This window comes from Nematolebias whitei, chromosome 9, assembly GCF_014905685.2.
Source record: "Nematolebias whitei isolate Nwh7 chromosome 9, NemWhi1, whole genome shotgun sequence".
Lineage (NCBI taxonomy): Eukaryota > Metazoa > Chordata > Actinopteri > Cyprinodontiformes > Rivulidae > Nematolebias > Nematolebias whitei.
Genome location: NC_056506.1, coordinates 26852552 through 26866682, shown reverse-complemented (window position 1 = coordinate 26866682; position 14131 = coordinate 26852552). Strand labels below are relative to the sequence as shown.

Genomic DNA, 14131 nt, shown 5'->3' with positions numbered 1-14131 from the left:
AAAAGACCTTCAAAATGCAGAACAGATAGATGCCTATACCTGCCTACATACAATATTAGAGACCGTTCTAATGTGTTGCTATGAAACTACAATACAGGTGTAAACAAGCAGCGGTGTTTGCTGCCTTGACAATGCAATAAGAGCAGAAAAAAGGAGAAAAAGTGGAAAATATTTTTAATTTACTTGCAATATTTGACTGTCATGGACTTGCGACTTGTCCAGGGTGCACCCTGCCTCTCACACAGTGACTGCTGGATATGGGCGCCAGTGACCCCTGCGGCCTGAAAAGGAAGAAGCGGATGAAGATAATGGATGGATGGATGGATGGATGGATACAATATTGAACAATTTTTCATTTCAGCTGACAAGGAGCTACAAGAAGGTGGTGCTTGTAAAAACATTCACGTTAGTTCCTGTACAAACATGAGTTTTCATCAACAGCATTTGGCATTTTATGTTGCATTAATTAGCTCATATCATATGATTGAAAATCTTCAACAGCTTATCATTTGCAACAAAACAAAAGAATTGGTATTTTCTGGAAAATCACTGTGTGGATAATGAGTGCTGAATGACAGCTGAAATTTGCTGAAGAAGCCAAGTGTGTTGTTAAACCTCAGACAAGTAAAACTTTAGCTAAAAAACATCCATCCATCCATCCATCCATCCATCCATCCATCCATCCATCCATCCACCCATCCATCATCTTTACCTGCTTTTTTCTTTTTGGGTCGCAGGGGTCACTGGTGCCCATGTCCAGCTGTCACTATGAGAGAGGCGGGGGACACCTGGACAGGACTCAGTCCATCACAGGGACACATAGAGACAAATGAGACAAACATTCACTCTCTCACTCAAACCTAGAGACAATTTAGAGTTACCTATCAGTCTAACATGCATGTTTTTGGTCTGTGGGAGGAAACTGGAGTACCCGGAGAAAACCCATGCATGCATGGAGTGAACATGCAAATTCCACCCAGAAAGGTCTCGGTCCAGGATTTGAACCGGGGCAACCTGCTCGCTGAGAGGCAGCACCTCTACCAACTGAGCCACCATGCTGCCCAGCTAAAAGCTAAAAGGAGCAAAATGAAAACCCAAAAGAAACAAAACACTAAAATTTGCTATATGTTAGCTAAAGTAGCAAAGCACTTAAAAATAGCTAAAAAAAACTAGCTAAAAGCTAAATATAGCAAAAATAATTGCTAATAGCTAAAAGTAGTAAAAGCTAGCTAAAAGCTAAAAATAATTAAAGGCTAGCTTCAAGGAGCAGAAAAATATATTTATTTAAACCTTTATTTTACCAGGAAATAAATCCATTCAGATGATTAATTTCTTACAAGGAAATCCTGGGCAAATGGCAAATATCAAAATGTTGCTCCTCCTGTTCAGAGATGTTAATAGTCCAGAGAATGTTCTTGTTAAGGTGTTAGATGGATGGTTTTTCTTTTAGGCATTGGTGCAGGAGCAGGCTCGTCCATCTTTGGTTTCCTAACAAGGAGCACTCTGCCAGAGGAGCGGGCTGGTATCTTCGCAGCTGTCATGGCCTGTCGACAAGCTGGACTTCTTGTCGGTCAGTTTCTGCCTTTGCTCTCACCACAAAGTAAGAGGTGTCACTCTCACCTCTCTGCACCCCACATCTGTCTTCTGTAAAACATCAGGCTGTGAGAAGGGTTTCTGAGCTGTTTTCTTTGATGTGCCGTTTGATGTGTGAGGAGCAGAAGACATTCAATAAAATCACTAAGGTGTGAGGCTACTGTCTTCGCACATCCTCCATTTATCTCATCTTTAAAGTTCTTCTTCCTGTCTCTCCAGGGCCGGCGTTCAACTTGTTCCTGCGGCTGTGTGATTTCAAACTGGGGCCCTTTGTTGTGAACAAGTATACGTCTCCTGGGGTAACTGCATCCACACAATCAGTAATCTGAGGCTCTCTGAAAGGCGCATGAATACAAAAATCGTTGCTCTGTATTCTGAACTCTCATGCATTTTTTCCTCTTTTTTGTTCTCATCTTAACAAGAATAAAAAAAATCTGCAGCAATAAGGCCTGTAATAACCTGTATCTGTCTGTTTCTATCCCATGATGCCTTAATGAAACACCTGTAGCAGCGATGCAGCTTAGATGAAATACAGCAATCCTCCTCCACATCGGCGTCTATTTCTCATATAATTTGACACTGAGCGTCTCTCTTGATTATTCTTACCTGAAACACAAACACCTTTCTGTTCTAAGGCTGATGTAAGCACATTTAGATTTTAAAATGTTGAACGGTATCTTTATTTTTCCTTCTTGCCCTCAGATGTTCATGTGCCTGTTGTGGGTCCTGCTTCAGTTTGTTGTCCTGGCGACATTTTGGGATGTGCTGCCCCTCGACTCCGAAGACGGAGCCATCATGATGGAGATGAAACGAGAGGATGGTGATGAAGAAGAGGCGCCACTCATGGGGTCTGACGAGGAGCTGGTGCACACCTACAGAGCTGTCGACTCCAACCAACCGGAAATTTCTACCTCGACTGACAATGAGCCTGTCCGTGGAACCCAGAACCCTTTTAAGAACTTCAGCGCCAGCAGAGGTGAGTGTGCAGGTCCGACTGGAGGCCCCGAGTGCCGAGTGTCAGCTTTTCTCCAGGCAGTTCATGAGACTCGTGTAGGAAGAGGTGTCACAGTCAATACACGTGTTTGTATCTGGGCTATTGATTTTCTGGCATTTACACACACACACACAAGCACGCACACTTTCTCTTCTTGTCTCTCAGAGGAACTTTGTGCATGCCAAATCAGATTCCTTGAGTATTGATCGGAATTTTGTGTGTGGGTATGGTTTGTATATGTGTGTGTGTGTGTGTGTGTGTGTGTGTGTGCGTGTGTGTGCAGCTGTGCAATATATCTGATGTCAGATGTCCGACTGGATTAGCATCATAGTAAGTTTAAATATAATACAAGCGGTGATTGCATGCCAACATTAATTATCTTTGTCTGCACTTCTCCAGGCTCTCTGTGTGTGTATATATTAGTTTTTGTTATTTATTTAGACTGTTTCTGGTATATTCACCTACGATGACGAGACTGGTAGTTCTTATATCTATCAATGTCCTGTCCAAATACAATGGAAAGTCATTTTCAGAGCAAAAAGTTAGTGGCCAGGTGTGAATTTAAAATTGGCTGGAGTTTTGGTTTGGCTAAACAACTGAATGGGAGTCAAAATATGTTTTAGTAAGGTCAAAAATATGTATCTATGTGTGTGTGTTCTTGTACAACAACATTCATGAGGACCATTTTGCATATGACACCAATGAAGTGAGGACAGTTTAATTTTTCTCACAGCAATTCAATTCAGTTAATTTATATAGCACCAAGTTACAATTGAAGCCAGGCCACTGCATTATAAAAGCCAATTAGTAAAGTTCTGTATCTAAGGAAGTCAGCAGATTGTGTTGAATCTTCACTTCTGTCGCAGTCTCCCATCCTGAACAAGCACAAAGGAGACAGTGGAAAGGAAAAACTCCCTTTTAACAGGAAGAAACCTCCAGCAGAACCAGGCTCAGGACAAGCGGCCATCTGCTTCAACCGGCTGGGTTTGAGAGGAACAGACAGGAAAAACAAACATAGAATGACAGGTCCGGGTGGACTTTCTATTGGGAAAAAACAAAACACATGTCAAGGATATAAATAATTACAAATACAAACATTCATTCAACCTTTATTTATACAGTTTCGTTCCCATTGAGCCTCGAGGATTCATTTACAAGAGAGACCTGTTACAGGTAGAGTAGAGCAAGTAAAGACAGCAGCAGGGTTATGAAATGTGGTCAATTTGTCCTCCAGCAGTCTAAACCTATAGCAGCATAACTAAGGGATAGCTCAGGAAACCCAAGTGAACCCTAACTATAGGATTTATCAAAAAGGAAAACCTTAAGCCCAGTCTTAAAACTGGACAAGGTGTCAGCCTCATGGAAGTTGGTTCCACAAGAGAGGAGCCTGATAACTGAAAGATCTTCCTCCCGTTCTGCTTTTGGAAACTCTAGGAACCTCAAGTAAACCTGCATTCTGAGAACAGTTCTCTGTTTGGGAAATATGGAAGAGCTCTAATATAAGATGGAGCTAGGTTGTTGAGAGCTTTGAAGGTTAGAAGTCAGATTTTGAAAACTATTCTGGATTTGACAGTGGAGAGAAACTAAAACTAGAGAGATATGATCTCTCCCACTAACTCCAGATAAGACACTGGCAGCAGCATTTTGGATCAACTGAAGACTTTTTGAAGAAGTTTTTGGACACCCAGGTAAACCATTGCAATAGTTCAGTCCACATGTGATAAATGCATGGACTGGCTTTTCTGCATCATTTTTGGACAAGTTGTTTCTAATTTTAGTGATATTTAGTGAATATAGTAGTGACTTAGTGACATTTTTAATGTAGATATTTAAAGACATACAGTATGCTGATCAAAAATAATCCCAAGGTTTTTAGTTTTTCTTTTGCATTAAAACTGGAAGCCAAATTAATGCTTTAAATCCATCTTTTAAAAACGTATACATAGATTAAAACTTCTTTTGGTGTAGATTAGATGAGAACACAGTAAGGATTGGGACAAGAGTCAATGATATTACATCACTTCCCTCGTTATTTTCATCATGTGCATACTTTAACCTGTTGGCCAAAAACAGTGCAACTTCTATTCTGAAATTATCTGATTAGTGAGTTTTGTGTTCACCGAACCTCTTCCTGAATGCACATATTAAACCTTGAACTTCTTCCCCTTTAAGTTAGTCTGATTTAAAAGTAACAATAATCTGTGCAAAATAACTAATATCAATAAAAAAGTTTTTTTTTTTTCCTTTTGGCTGCTGCATTTCTCATGGGTCACCACAGCAAGCAAATTTACATGTTTTCATGTCGGATGCCCTTCCTGATGCAGCCACTGACCACCAAGCTACCACAGCCCTCTGTGTGGAGCAGGGGGCTGCCATCCTCTGGGAGCAGATGGGCGGGTCAAAGGCTCACAGTGGGGAGGGTGGAGGCAGATGTGGGTGCTTGGTGTTTCCCACTCAAACTTTACTGGAACAATCAGGGGATTCGAACCAGTGACCTCTCGATCATGGACTCACCCTCTCTCAATGATATAGTTTTATGTAATTCTAGTTGTATATAGTTTTTGCCCTGGTTTGTGCATGCTGTTTTTCTGTAAGCAAAATTTCTAATTGAATAGATTTTTATAAAACTCTTGGAATGTAATTATTGAAAATGCATGTACTACTGAGTGTTTTACTGTCCTCTTGATCCAAAATGACCTCCACAGCTAATCAGCCTTAGCCGACGCAACATTAGCTATAATCTCAGTCAGTATTACAGATGTTAAACTAAAATGCAGTGTTGTAAATACTTAGTTGATACCAAAACATGCACTACCTAAATGTATAGGATTGTTGTTTAAAACTTTGCCAATACTCCTGTTTGCCTGTCAGAAAAATATTACATGAACCATTAGACAAGTTGCATTTAAACAATATGAATTTAAACCTTGGTGGATGCATTTTAAAGGCTATGTGAGGCAGGAACAGAGATCACATAAGTTAGCGTATGTTTTCCTTACTTGTAATAGCATTTGCATAAATTTGTTCTTTACCACCAAGTATCTAAATCCATGTATTGAAATGAACTGGTCAGCTGTCAACCAGTTCATTTCTGACAAACAACAACAACAAAAAACTAACTGATTGTTTCTGACACGGGAAATCTGGAATCAGTAATGAATTTCTAAAAATTCACATTTGCAAAATAGAAACGTCAGGGTTAGTGTTGGTGCATGAATCCATCTTGTTGTATTGTTTTGGATTTTAATCTGCATCCTCTGTCCTCACTCCAACTACCTCCATGTCCTCTCTAACTGCATCCACACATCTGCTCTTTGTCTTTTTCCTGGCAGCTGCATTTCTAACATCCTTCTACCAATATACTCATGGTCCTTCCTCTGGCCATGTCCAACCAGTTGTTCAACCTGTGCTGTACCTCTGATGATCTCATTCCTAATCTTATCCATCCTTGTCACTCCTAAGGAGAACCTCAACATCTTCATTTCTGCCACTTCCAGTTCTTTCTCCTGTCTTTTGTCCATGTCTCTGTCTCCAGACCATACAACATAGAGCTGGTCTCACCACTGTCTTGTAAACTTTTCCTTTGACCTTTGCTGACACCTTTTTGTCACAAATCACTCCTTCTTGCCTGGACTCCTCACTTTAACTAACAGTTAACTGTAAGTCCTTGAAGTCCTGCACCTTTGTGACCTCTGCTCCTCACTGTTCCACCAGCCTCCCTCTCATTCACACACGTACTCTGTTTTACTGCAGACTTTCATTCCTCTCTTTGAAGATCAGCAGATGCTAACAACAACAAAACATCAACAAAAAAGTGTCACACACTTCCTATAAGATCACTATTTATTTTGATCCAAAGAAAGCAATTAGTTTGCATAAAATAAACGAATGATTTTGATAAGCCAAGAAGATTTATAACATCAACAAATGTTCTTGAAAACAGCAATGAAAAGTTTTTTTTTTCATGTGAACTGAGAGGAAGTGAAGGTTAAGTTAGGGCCTTGGTTCAGGTTGTCCTGCACCAGTGGAAGTTGTTGCAGTGTCCCAGTCAGGATAGCTGTGTTTGATTGTTTCTCTCTGTGTGTACTGTACGTGTCAAACCCTCACATTGATTCTTTCACTCTTTAAAGATGAGGCAAAGGGATGGCTTGCAGACCTCCTTGTTTATTGACTGGCTTGCTGTGGTTGACTTGAGGATGAAATGGAGGCAGGACGGGTAATGTGGCCCGAGTTCTTCCTATCGATTCCTTTTTTTGTTCTGAGGAGAAGCTGCCAAACTAAACTCCCTCTGTTAGCTGTTAGAGTCGACCTGTATTCGCGCTCTTGAATTATTGATTTACCAGGACTTTTGTGAAGAATAGTTGAAAATCTGGCAAAATGTGCTCTTTTTTTACTTGACCTTGTCTCTGGCAGGGGTCAAGGTGAAAAGATCAAAAACCAAAGAAACAAACAAGTACAATTTGTTATTTTTACTTTCATAATTCTGATGTTTTTTCATAGCTTATTCATATAAAAACATTTGTTTGGAATTTTATCATCACTTCTACCCTTAGAAAGATAACATCTGTATTTAAAAACACAATATTATTTATTATATTTACAAATATTACATACTGTATCTGTCTTTGCATGACCTTAGAGTAATATGATGACTAACTTTTAGAAGTTGAAATAACATATGCTGCCACTGCTGGGCAGTGAGGATACATTTATGTCTAGACAATAGTTGTGACGCTCCTTCACATACTAAATGTAATGCCATCAAGGAGAATGCAACAAGTGACCATTTACAAAAACAAACAAACAAACAAAAAAACATAAAGCTCTTTATATAAATATTTAAATAAATAAACAGGAGATTTAGTTAGAATTTTGGGATAATCTGAATTTGTGGGTATTATAAAATTATAATTTGGGCTATGAGCAAACAATAAAATAATAAATGAAACTAGCATTAAACACATACATGTGGTTTCTGCCTTGCACGCCAATGATTTCAATTAAATTCAGTTCATGTCACTAATGTCATTTCAGGCCAATAGTTTATTGTTTTTTTTTTGTCATATGCAGGTCAACACCAGTTCAATGATGAAATGAAATGCTCAGGACAAAAACAAACCGTCTCGACTTGCCAAAAAAAAAAAAATAAATAAATCAAAGCATGCAACAAATGTACAAAACAAAGTACTAAAAAGTGAAAAAGAAATACAATACAACATTTACAAGGTCCAAAAGAAATATAGTAAACAACATGGTAGAATACAACGGTGCAATTGGGCGAATTCAATACAAACAAGAACATCACAGACAGTAACGCTTAAATGCACATGGTACATAATGCACACAACATACACAACACAGGTTGTACGACAGGCCACTGCACAGGCAGTGAGCAACATGAACATGGCAAGGCAGGACACACATGACACAGCCACATAGTGCAGCAGCAATAAACATATTAGGTGTCACAGATGTGACTTCATTCAGTTGAGCCAGTGGACAGAGAAGTCGTATAGAGCCACAGCACAGTTGGGGATGGACGGCTCCAGCCCTGCTTCCGCAAAGGCAAAGACACAATAGTTTCTCGTGTCCCGCTCGCAATAAATCTGTGCATGCAGGTCATCCAGTCTATTCCCCAGAGACTGAACATCTGAAAGCAGGACTGAGGGGAAAGGGGGTTGCTGAGTCTCTGGCGAGCCCTGCACAAAACCGGCTCACTTCCCTCTGTGTTTTCCTCTTACAGTGCCCAAGTAAACAAAGGACCCAAAAGTCAGCCCAAAGTCCCCACTCACTGATGACCACAACTCCAAAAGGGCATTGCGGTCATACCTGTAGCATGGGAGTGCAATGCAGGTGCAAAAAGTCGAAACAAAAAAACAACAATGAACAAAAAAAGTGCAAGTTGAAGCATAGCGCTCTTCAGTACTGCCATGCAGCGGCGCACGTTGATGACGAACACTATGCAATGAAGTAACAAGTCCAAAGTCTAAATCTAATTCAGTTGCAAACAGTAAATACATTAAAAAAGTGTCAGTCTGAATCAGTATATTGTATGAGGACAGCAGGACAGTGGTGAAATGTGCTGTAGGAGTGACAGATAGCTTCAAGGTGGAGGTGGGAGTGCATCAAGGATCAGCTCTGAGCCCCTTCTTGTTTGCTCTGGTGATGGATCAACTAACAGATGAGGTCAGGCAGGAATCCTCATGGACTATGATGTTTACAGACGGCATTGTGATCTGTGGTGAGAACAGGTGGAAGAGAACTTGGAGAAGTGAATGTATGTACTTGAAAGAAGAGGAATGAAAGTCAGCTGTAGTAAGACAGAGTACATGTGTGTGAATGAGAGGGAGGTCAGTGGAACAGTGAGGCTACAAGGAGCAGAGGTCACAAAGATGCAGGAATTCAAGTTCTTGAGATCCACTGTCCAGGAAAATGGGGAATGTGGTAAAGAGGTGAAAAAGAGAATCCAGGCAGGATGGAGTGGATGGAGAAAAGTTTCAGCAGTGATTTGCAACAAAAGACCGTCAGCAAAGGTCAAAGGAAAAGTTTACAAGGCAGTGGTGAGACCAGCTGTTTATGGTCTGGAGACAGAGATATGGACAAAAAGACAGTAGAAAGAACTGGAAGTGGCAGAAATGAAGATGTTGATGTTCTCCTTAGGAGTGACAAGGATGGATAAGATTAGGAATGAGATCATCAGAGATACAGCACAGGTTGAACAACTAGGAGATAAAGTTAGAGAGGCCAGACTGAGATGGTTTGGACATGTCCAGAGGAGGGACAGTGGGTATATTGGTAGAAAATGTTAGAAATGCAGCTGCCAGGAAAAAGACAAAGAGGAGATATATGGATGCAGGTAGAGAGGACATGGAGGTAGTTGGAGTGAGGACAAAAGATGCAGAGGACAGAGTGAGATGGAGGAGGATGACTCTCTGTGATGACCCCTGAAGAGGGAAAAGCTGAAAGAAGAAGAAGTCACAATCAGTACATTACAAATAGCCAATTTGAGAAAAAAGTCCCAGGAAACAAACAAACAAAACAAAAAAAAAAACCCTGTCAAATCTTTACTTTTGCTCAGCTCCCCATTCTGACCAAGCATAGAGAAAGAATCAAATTCCCTTTAACAGGAATAAACTATCAGAACAAGAACCGGGATCATGATGAGTGACCTTCTGCCTCAAACAGCTGGGGTTTAAGAGGACAGGAAACTGACACAAATACAGATGGATTGGTCCACGTGTAGTTTCTATGGTCCAGTTGTGTCTTCTATGTCCATGTGTAGTTTCAAAGTGGATAATAATCAACTTCCAGTTTCTGTTCATGAGGCTGACACCTTGTCTACTTTTGAGATTAGTTTGGAGTCTTTCCTTTTGATAAATCCTATAGTTAGGGTCAGCTTGGGTTTCCTGAGCTACCCCTTAGTTATGCATGTATAGGCTTAGACTGCTGGAGGACAAATGGACCACATTTCCTCAATCTGCCGCTGTCTTGACTTGGTCTACTCTACATGATGATTGATTGTTTTGGATGGATGGGCCAATTTTTCACGTGTTAAAAGCCTGCTTTAGAGATTTCAACAGGAGGCTGGCTTGAAACAGTGTTGCTGAGAAAAAAAAAAACATTTGTCTTTCTGTATGACCTTGAGGGTTGGACTGTGCATACAAAGCTTCTGACAAACAATTTCTGCCCATGTCTATGTTCTGAGTTCAGCAGACACCAGCAGCTTCCGGTTCAGGCTGCTCAAAGAGCCTTGAGCACTCCTGTATTTTTCCATGAGGTGCACGAGACACAATGACGCATACTGTAATCAGAGTTTATAAATACTGTGGAGTCTGAGACTTCCACAACTCACTCGACGCTGACTTTTTCTGTCTGTATTCTGACTGAGTTAATCTGCAAAGAGAAATGTTTCTCGCTTAAAGAAACTGGTTCAGATGACATGTTTTAATCTTTTTTGTCTACCTGGAGGATTGAGCTTACAAACCTTTTTTCTACTTGTTTGCATTTGTAATTGTTTCTGTCTTAACGTGTTTCTGGTCTTTTCTCATATAGAAAGTCCACCTGGACCTGTCATTCTGTGTCTGCTCCTCCTTCCTGTTCCTCTCAAACCCAGACGGTCAGAACAGATGGTCGCTCGTCCTGGGCCTGGTTCTGCTGGAGGTTTCTTCCTGTTAAAAGGGAGTTTTTCCTTTCCACTGTTGTCTTTGTGCTTGCTCAGGATGGGAAACTGCGACAAAGTGAGGAGTCAATGCAATTCGCTGGCTTCCTTAGATAGATAACTTTTACTACTGGGCTTTTTCATGCATGTGAATGTTTTTGTTCAGTGCCCTGAGACAACTTCTGTTGGGACTTGGAGCTATATAAATAAACTGAATTGAACTGAATAGAAAAACACAAAGAAAATCCCAGGTCAATGGCAGCAATAATTATAAATTCTTACGAGTAGAGCAAGTAAAGACAATAAGAGTGAGGACATGTGGTCAATTTGTACAGCAGCATAACTTAGGGATAGCTCAGGTCTTTACCAGTCCTCAAAGTAGACAAGGCATCGAACTCACAGATAGCACCTGGAAGTTAATTATTATCCCCATAGAAACTAAAACTGGACCATAGAAACTATGCGTGGACCAATCCCTCTGTATTTGCGAGTGTCTGTTTCCTGTCAAAGCTCTGTCTCCCATTCTACTTTTAGAAACTGTAGGCAGTCTGAGAGGGAGGTAATTTCATAAGGTGGAGCTAGTTTTTTAAGATATTTGTATGTTAGAAGTACAATTTATATTCTGAATTTGACAGGGAGTCAGTGGAGAGAAGCTAAACCTGGAGAAATATGATCTCTCATACCAACTCTCATCAGATCTCTAACAGCAGCATTTTGGATCAACTTAAGACATTTTAGTTTTTGAACATCCAGATAATAAACAATTGCAATAGTCCAGTCTAGATGTGATAAATGCATGGACCAGATTTTCTGTATCACTTTTGGACAAGACATTTCTAATTTTAATGATATCATGCATGTGGAGGAAAGCAGTCCATGGTAACTTTTTTAATGTGGGGGTTAAAGACATGTCCAAGTCAAAAAGTCACACCAAGATTTTTTACATTAGAACTGGAGGCCAAATTAATGCCATCCAGAGTCTGTAAATATTATTCCTAAGAAAATTCATCATGTTTTATCTAAGTCCTTTACGAAAATACAATTTTTATATTGTTTTGCTGGAGACTTATTACAATTTAAGTGAGAACAGGTTTCTAACATTGTGAGAACTGTAAACATATCTCTTTGTAGGTAAAGTTGTAGATACATTTCTGCAGTTATTAATAAAAAAAACAGTCAATCAATACAACAGAGTGCCCTTTCACCTTCTTACTGCAAAACACACAAAGGATGGATTCCATTTATTAACACGAGGGCTTCGAAAACATGATTTATGAATTAAGAATGTGATGTCACCTCATTTTGTTACATATTTAAAAAAAAATGGAGCTCAGTCTTGTTAGGACCTCCTGTCATCATCTGAACCAACCTACCATACACACTGCATAATGTACCATTGCTATCTTTTTTTTTTATTGTTAAATTTAAATGATGGCCAAAATGGTAACATTTGTTGGAAAGGTCAAGAAACTGAGGTGGGAAAAGAAAGAAAAAGGCTAAACCGGCAGAAACTAAATTACCATACCACTTTATTTATAAAGCACTTAAAACAGCTACAAGGCCAACCAAAGTGCTGAAATTGCAATGCAAACAATGGTAAAAACAATAAAATTCCCCTCGGGTTGAATTACTGAACCTGATCTGAACTCACATTCCCCAACACAGAAAATGCAGTTCCCTGACTGCATGCACTTCGCATGAGGGGAAAGGATCTTGTGTTCTTTAGGTAGCTTCTGTCACAATGACAGCAGCCAAAACATAAAGCTGGAAGTCTGCTCACTTGTACCGACTCTGTGAAACAACTTCTACTGTGTGCACACGACAACCAAAACGGGCATCTGACTGGTCTCTAAGTGCACTCACTGTGGTAAAACAGGGTCCAATCAACAACAAATAGACAGAAAGACTAAAACACCTAAACTAAAATGTGTTTCTCAGTCTAACCCATCTGCTCTGATGGGTGATGAAATGAGCCTCATTTAGTTTGACATGATGAACTTAATCATGTATTGCTCTGAGCATTACTGCTGCAAGAAAGTGTGGGAAACATTACCCAGTTTCTTTCTATAAACTCTGCTCTAGTTCTGTTTTTCTTCCAAAAGAGGTACTGAAGTGAGCAGTGAAGCTACTTTTGTTAGCTGTATACATTTACCAGCTCTGTCATAGCTGCTGCTTGCTCTAGGTCACAGCATTCATTCTGCTGCAGTGAAGGTTCCTCAGAGCTCAATGGCTCCATAATTCTCAAACGGTAAAAGCTTGGCACAACAAGGCCTGATCCAAGACCTGGTCACCAGACCACACTAAAAAGTAAACACTAAAAGTAGCAGAGGGAGAGAAGTCCCAATGTTTTTCTCTGCTGACCTCAACACACTCCTCACATTGTTCCAGTCTGAGGCACTGCAGCCACAACACCCCACAGAGATGATGCAGGTCAAAATGCTCTCTGAGGTGCGGCTGTAGAATATAGTAAGGAAAAGTGGGTTAGGTGGATTCTCCTCTTTCAGCGTAGTTAGTACAACGGTTGCTGTGTCTTCTTGTCCAGAGATATGGTGTTCACAAACCAGGTGAGATTGTCTGTGATGTTCACCAAGTCCCCCAGGAACTTGGAACTTCTGACCACCTACACTGCTGTGTTACTGATGTGAAGAGGAGCGTGGCAGAGCTGTTTGTCCTGAAATCAACAACAGTCTCTTGGTTTTGTTCATTTATGGAATCAGGTAGTTTGTTCTGCACCAGCCCACCTTCCAACATGATGACACACATCAAACAGCAAGTACAACACAAGAAGGGCCAAGAGACACGTTTGTGTATGTCCTTGAGTGGCCCTGACCTAAAGCCTAAACATCTCTGGAGAGATCTGAAAATGACTCCTCCAACAGTTCCCATCAAACTCGACTGAGACTGAGAGGATCTGTAAAGATCAACGGCAGAAAATCTTCCAGTCGAGGTGTGAAGAGGTTGTTCCATCAAACACAAGAAGAGCTGAGGCTGGAACTGCTGCCAAGAAGTCTCAGGACCAAGTAAAGGCTCCTAATACATGATTCGGCTGCTCTCTTCTTCAGGGGTCACCACAGCAAACTAACTCGCATGAAGACTTGACAATTGTTTTTACGCCGGATGCATTTTTTGATGCAGCGAAAAACCACCGAGCTACCACAGTCCTCTGTGTGGAGCAGAGAGCAGAGATCTATCTAGGACGCCCGGGGAGCAGATGGCGGGTTTTAAGGACCTTGCTCAAGGGCCCAATGAGGGTGGAGGCAGGCATGGGTGTTTTACCTTTCCCACCCACATTTTGATGTTGTCGGTCCGGGAGTCAGACTTTCGGATCACATGCTCACCTTCTCTGACCTCTGCCTTATACTTATATACAGTGTATATATATATAT

At 40.6% G+C, this 14131-nt stretch overlaps 1 protein-coding gene across 1 annotated transcript in view; it reads left to right on the top strand.

The window, feature by feature from the left end:
• Positions 1 to 14131, top strand: part of mfsd8l2 (major facilitator superfamily domain containing 8-like 2) — a 32046-nt gene that overhangs the window by 3237 nt on the left and 14678 nt on the right. Inside the window, exons 3-5 of the mRNA XM_037681284.1 lie at positions 1451 to 1570; positions 1813 to 1892; positions 2296 to 2569. Coding sequence (XP_037537212.1) covers positions 1451 to 1570; positions 1813 to 1892; positions 2296 to 2569 — 474 coding nt within the window. The remainder of the gene's footprint in view (positions 1 to 1450; positions 1571 to 1812; positions 1893 to 2295; positions 2570 to 14131) is intronic.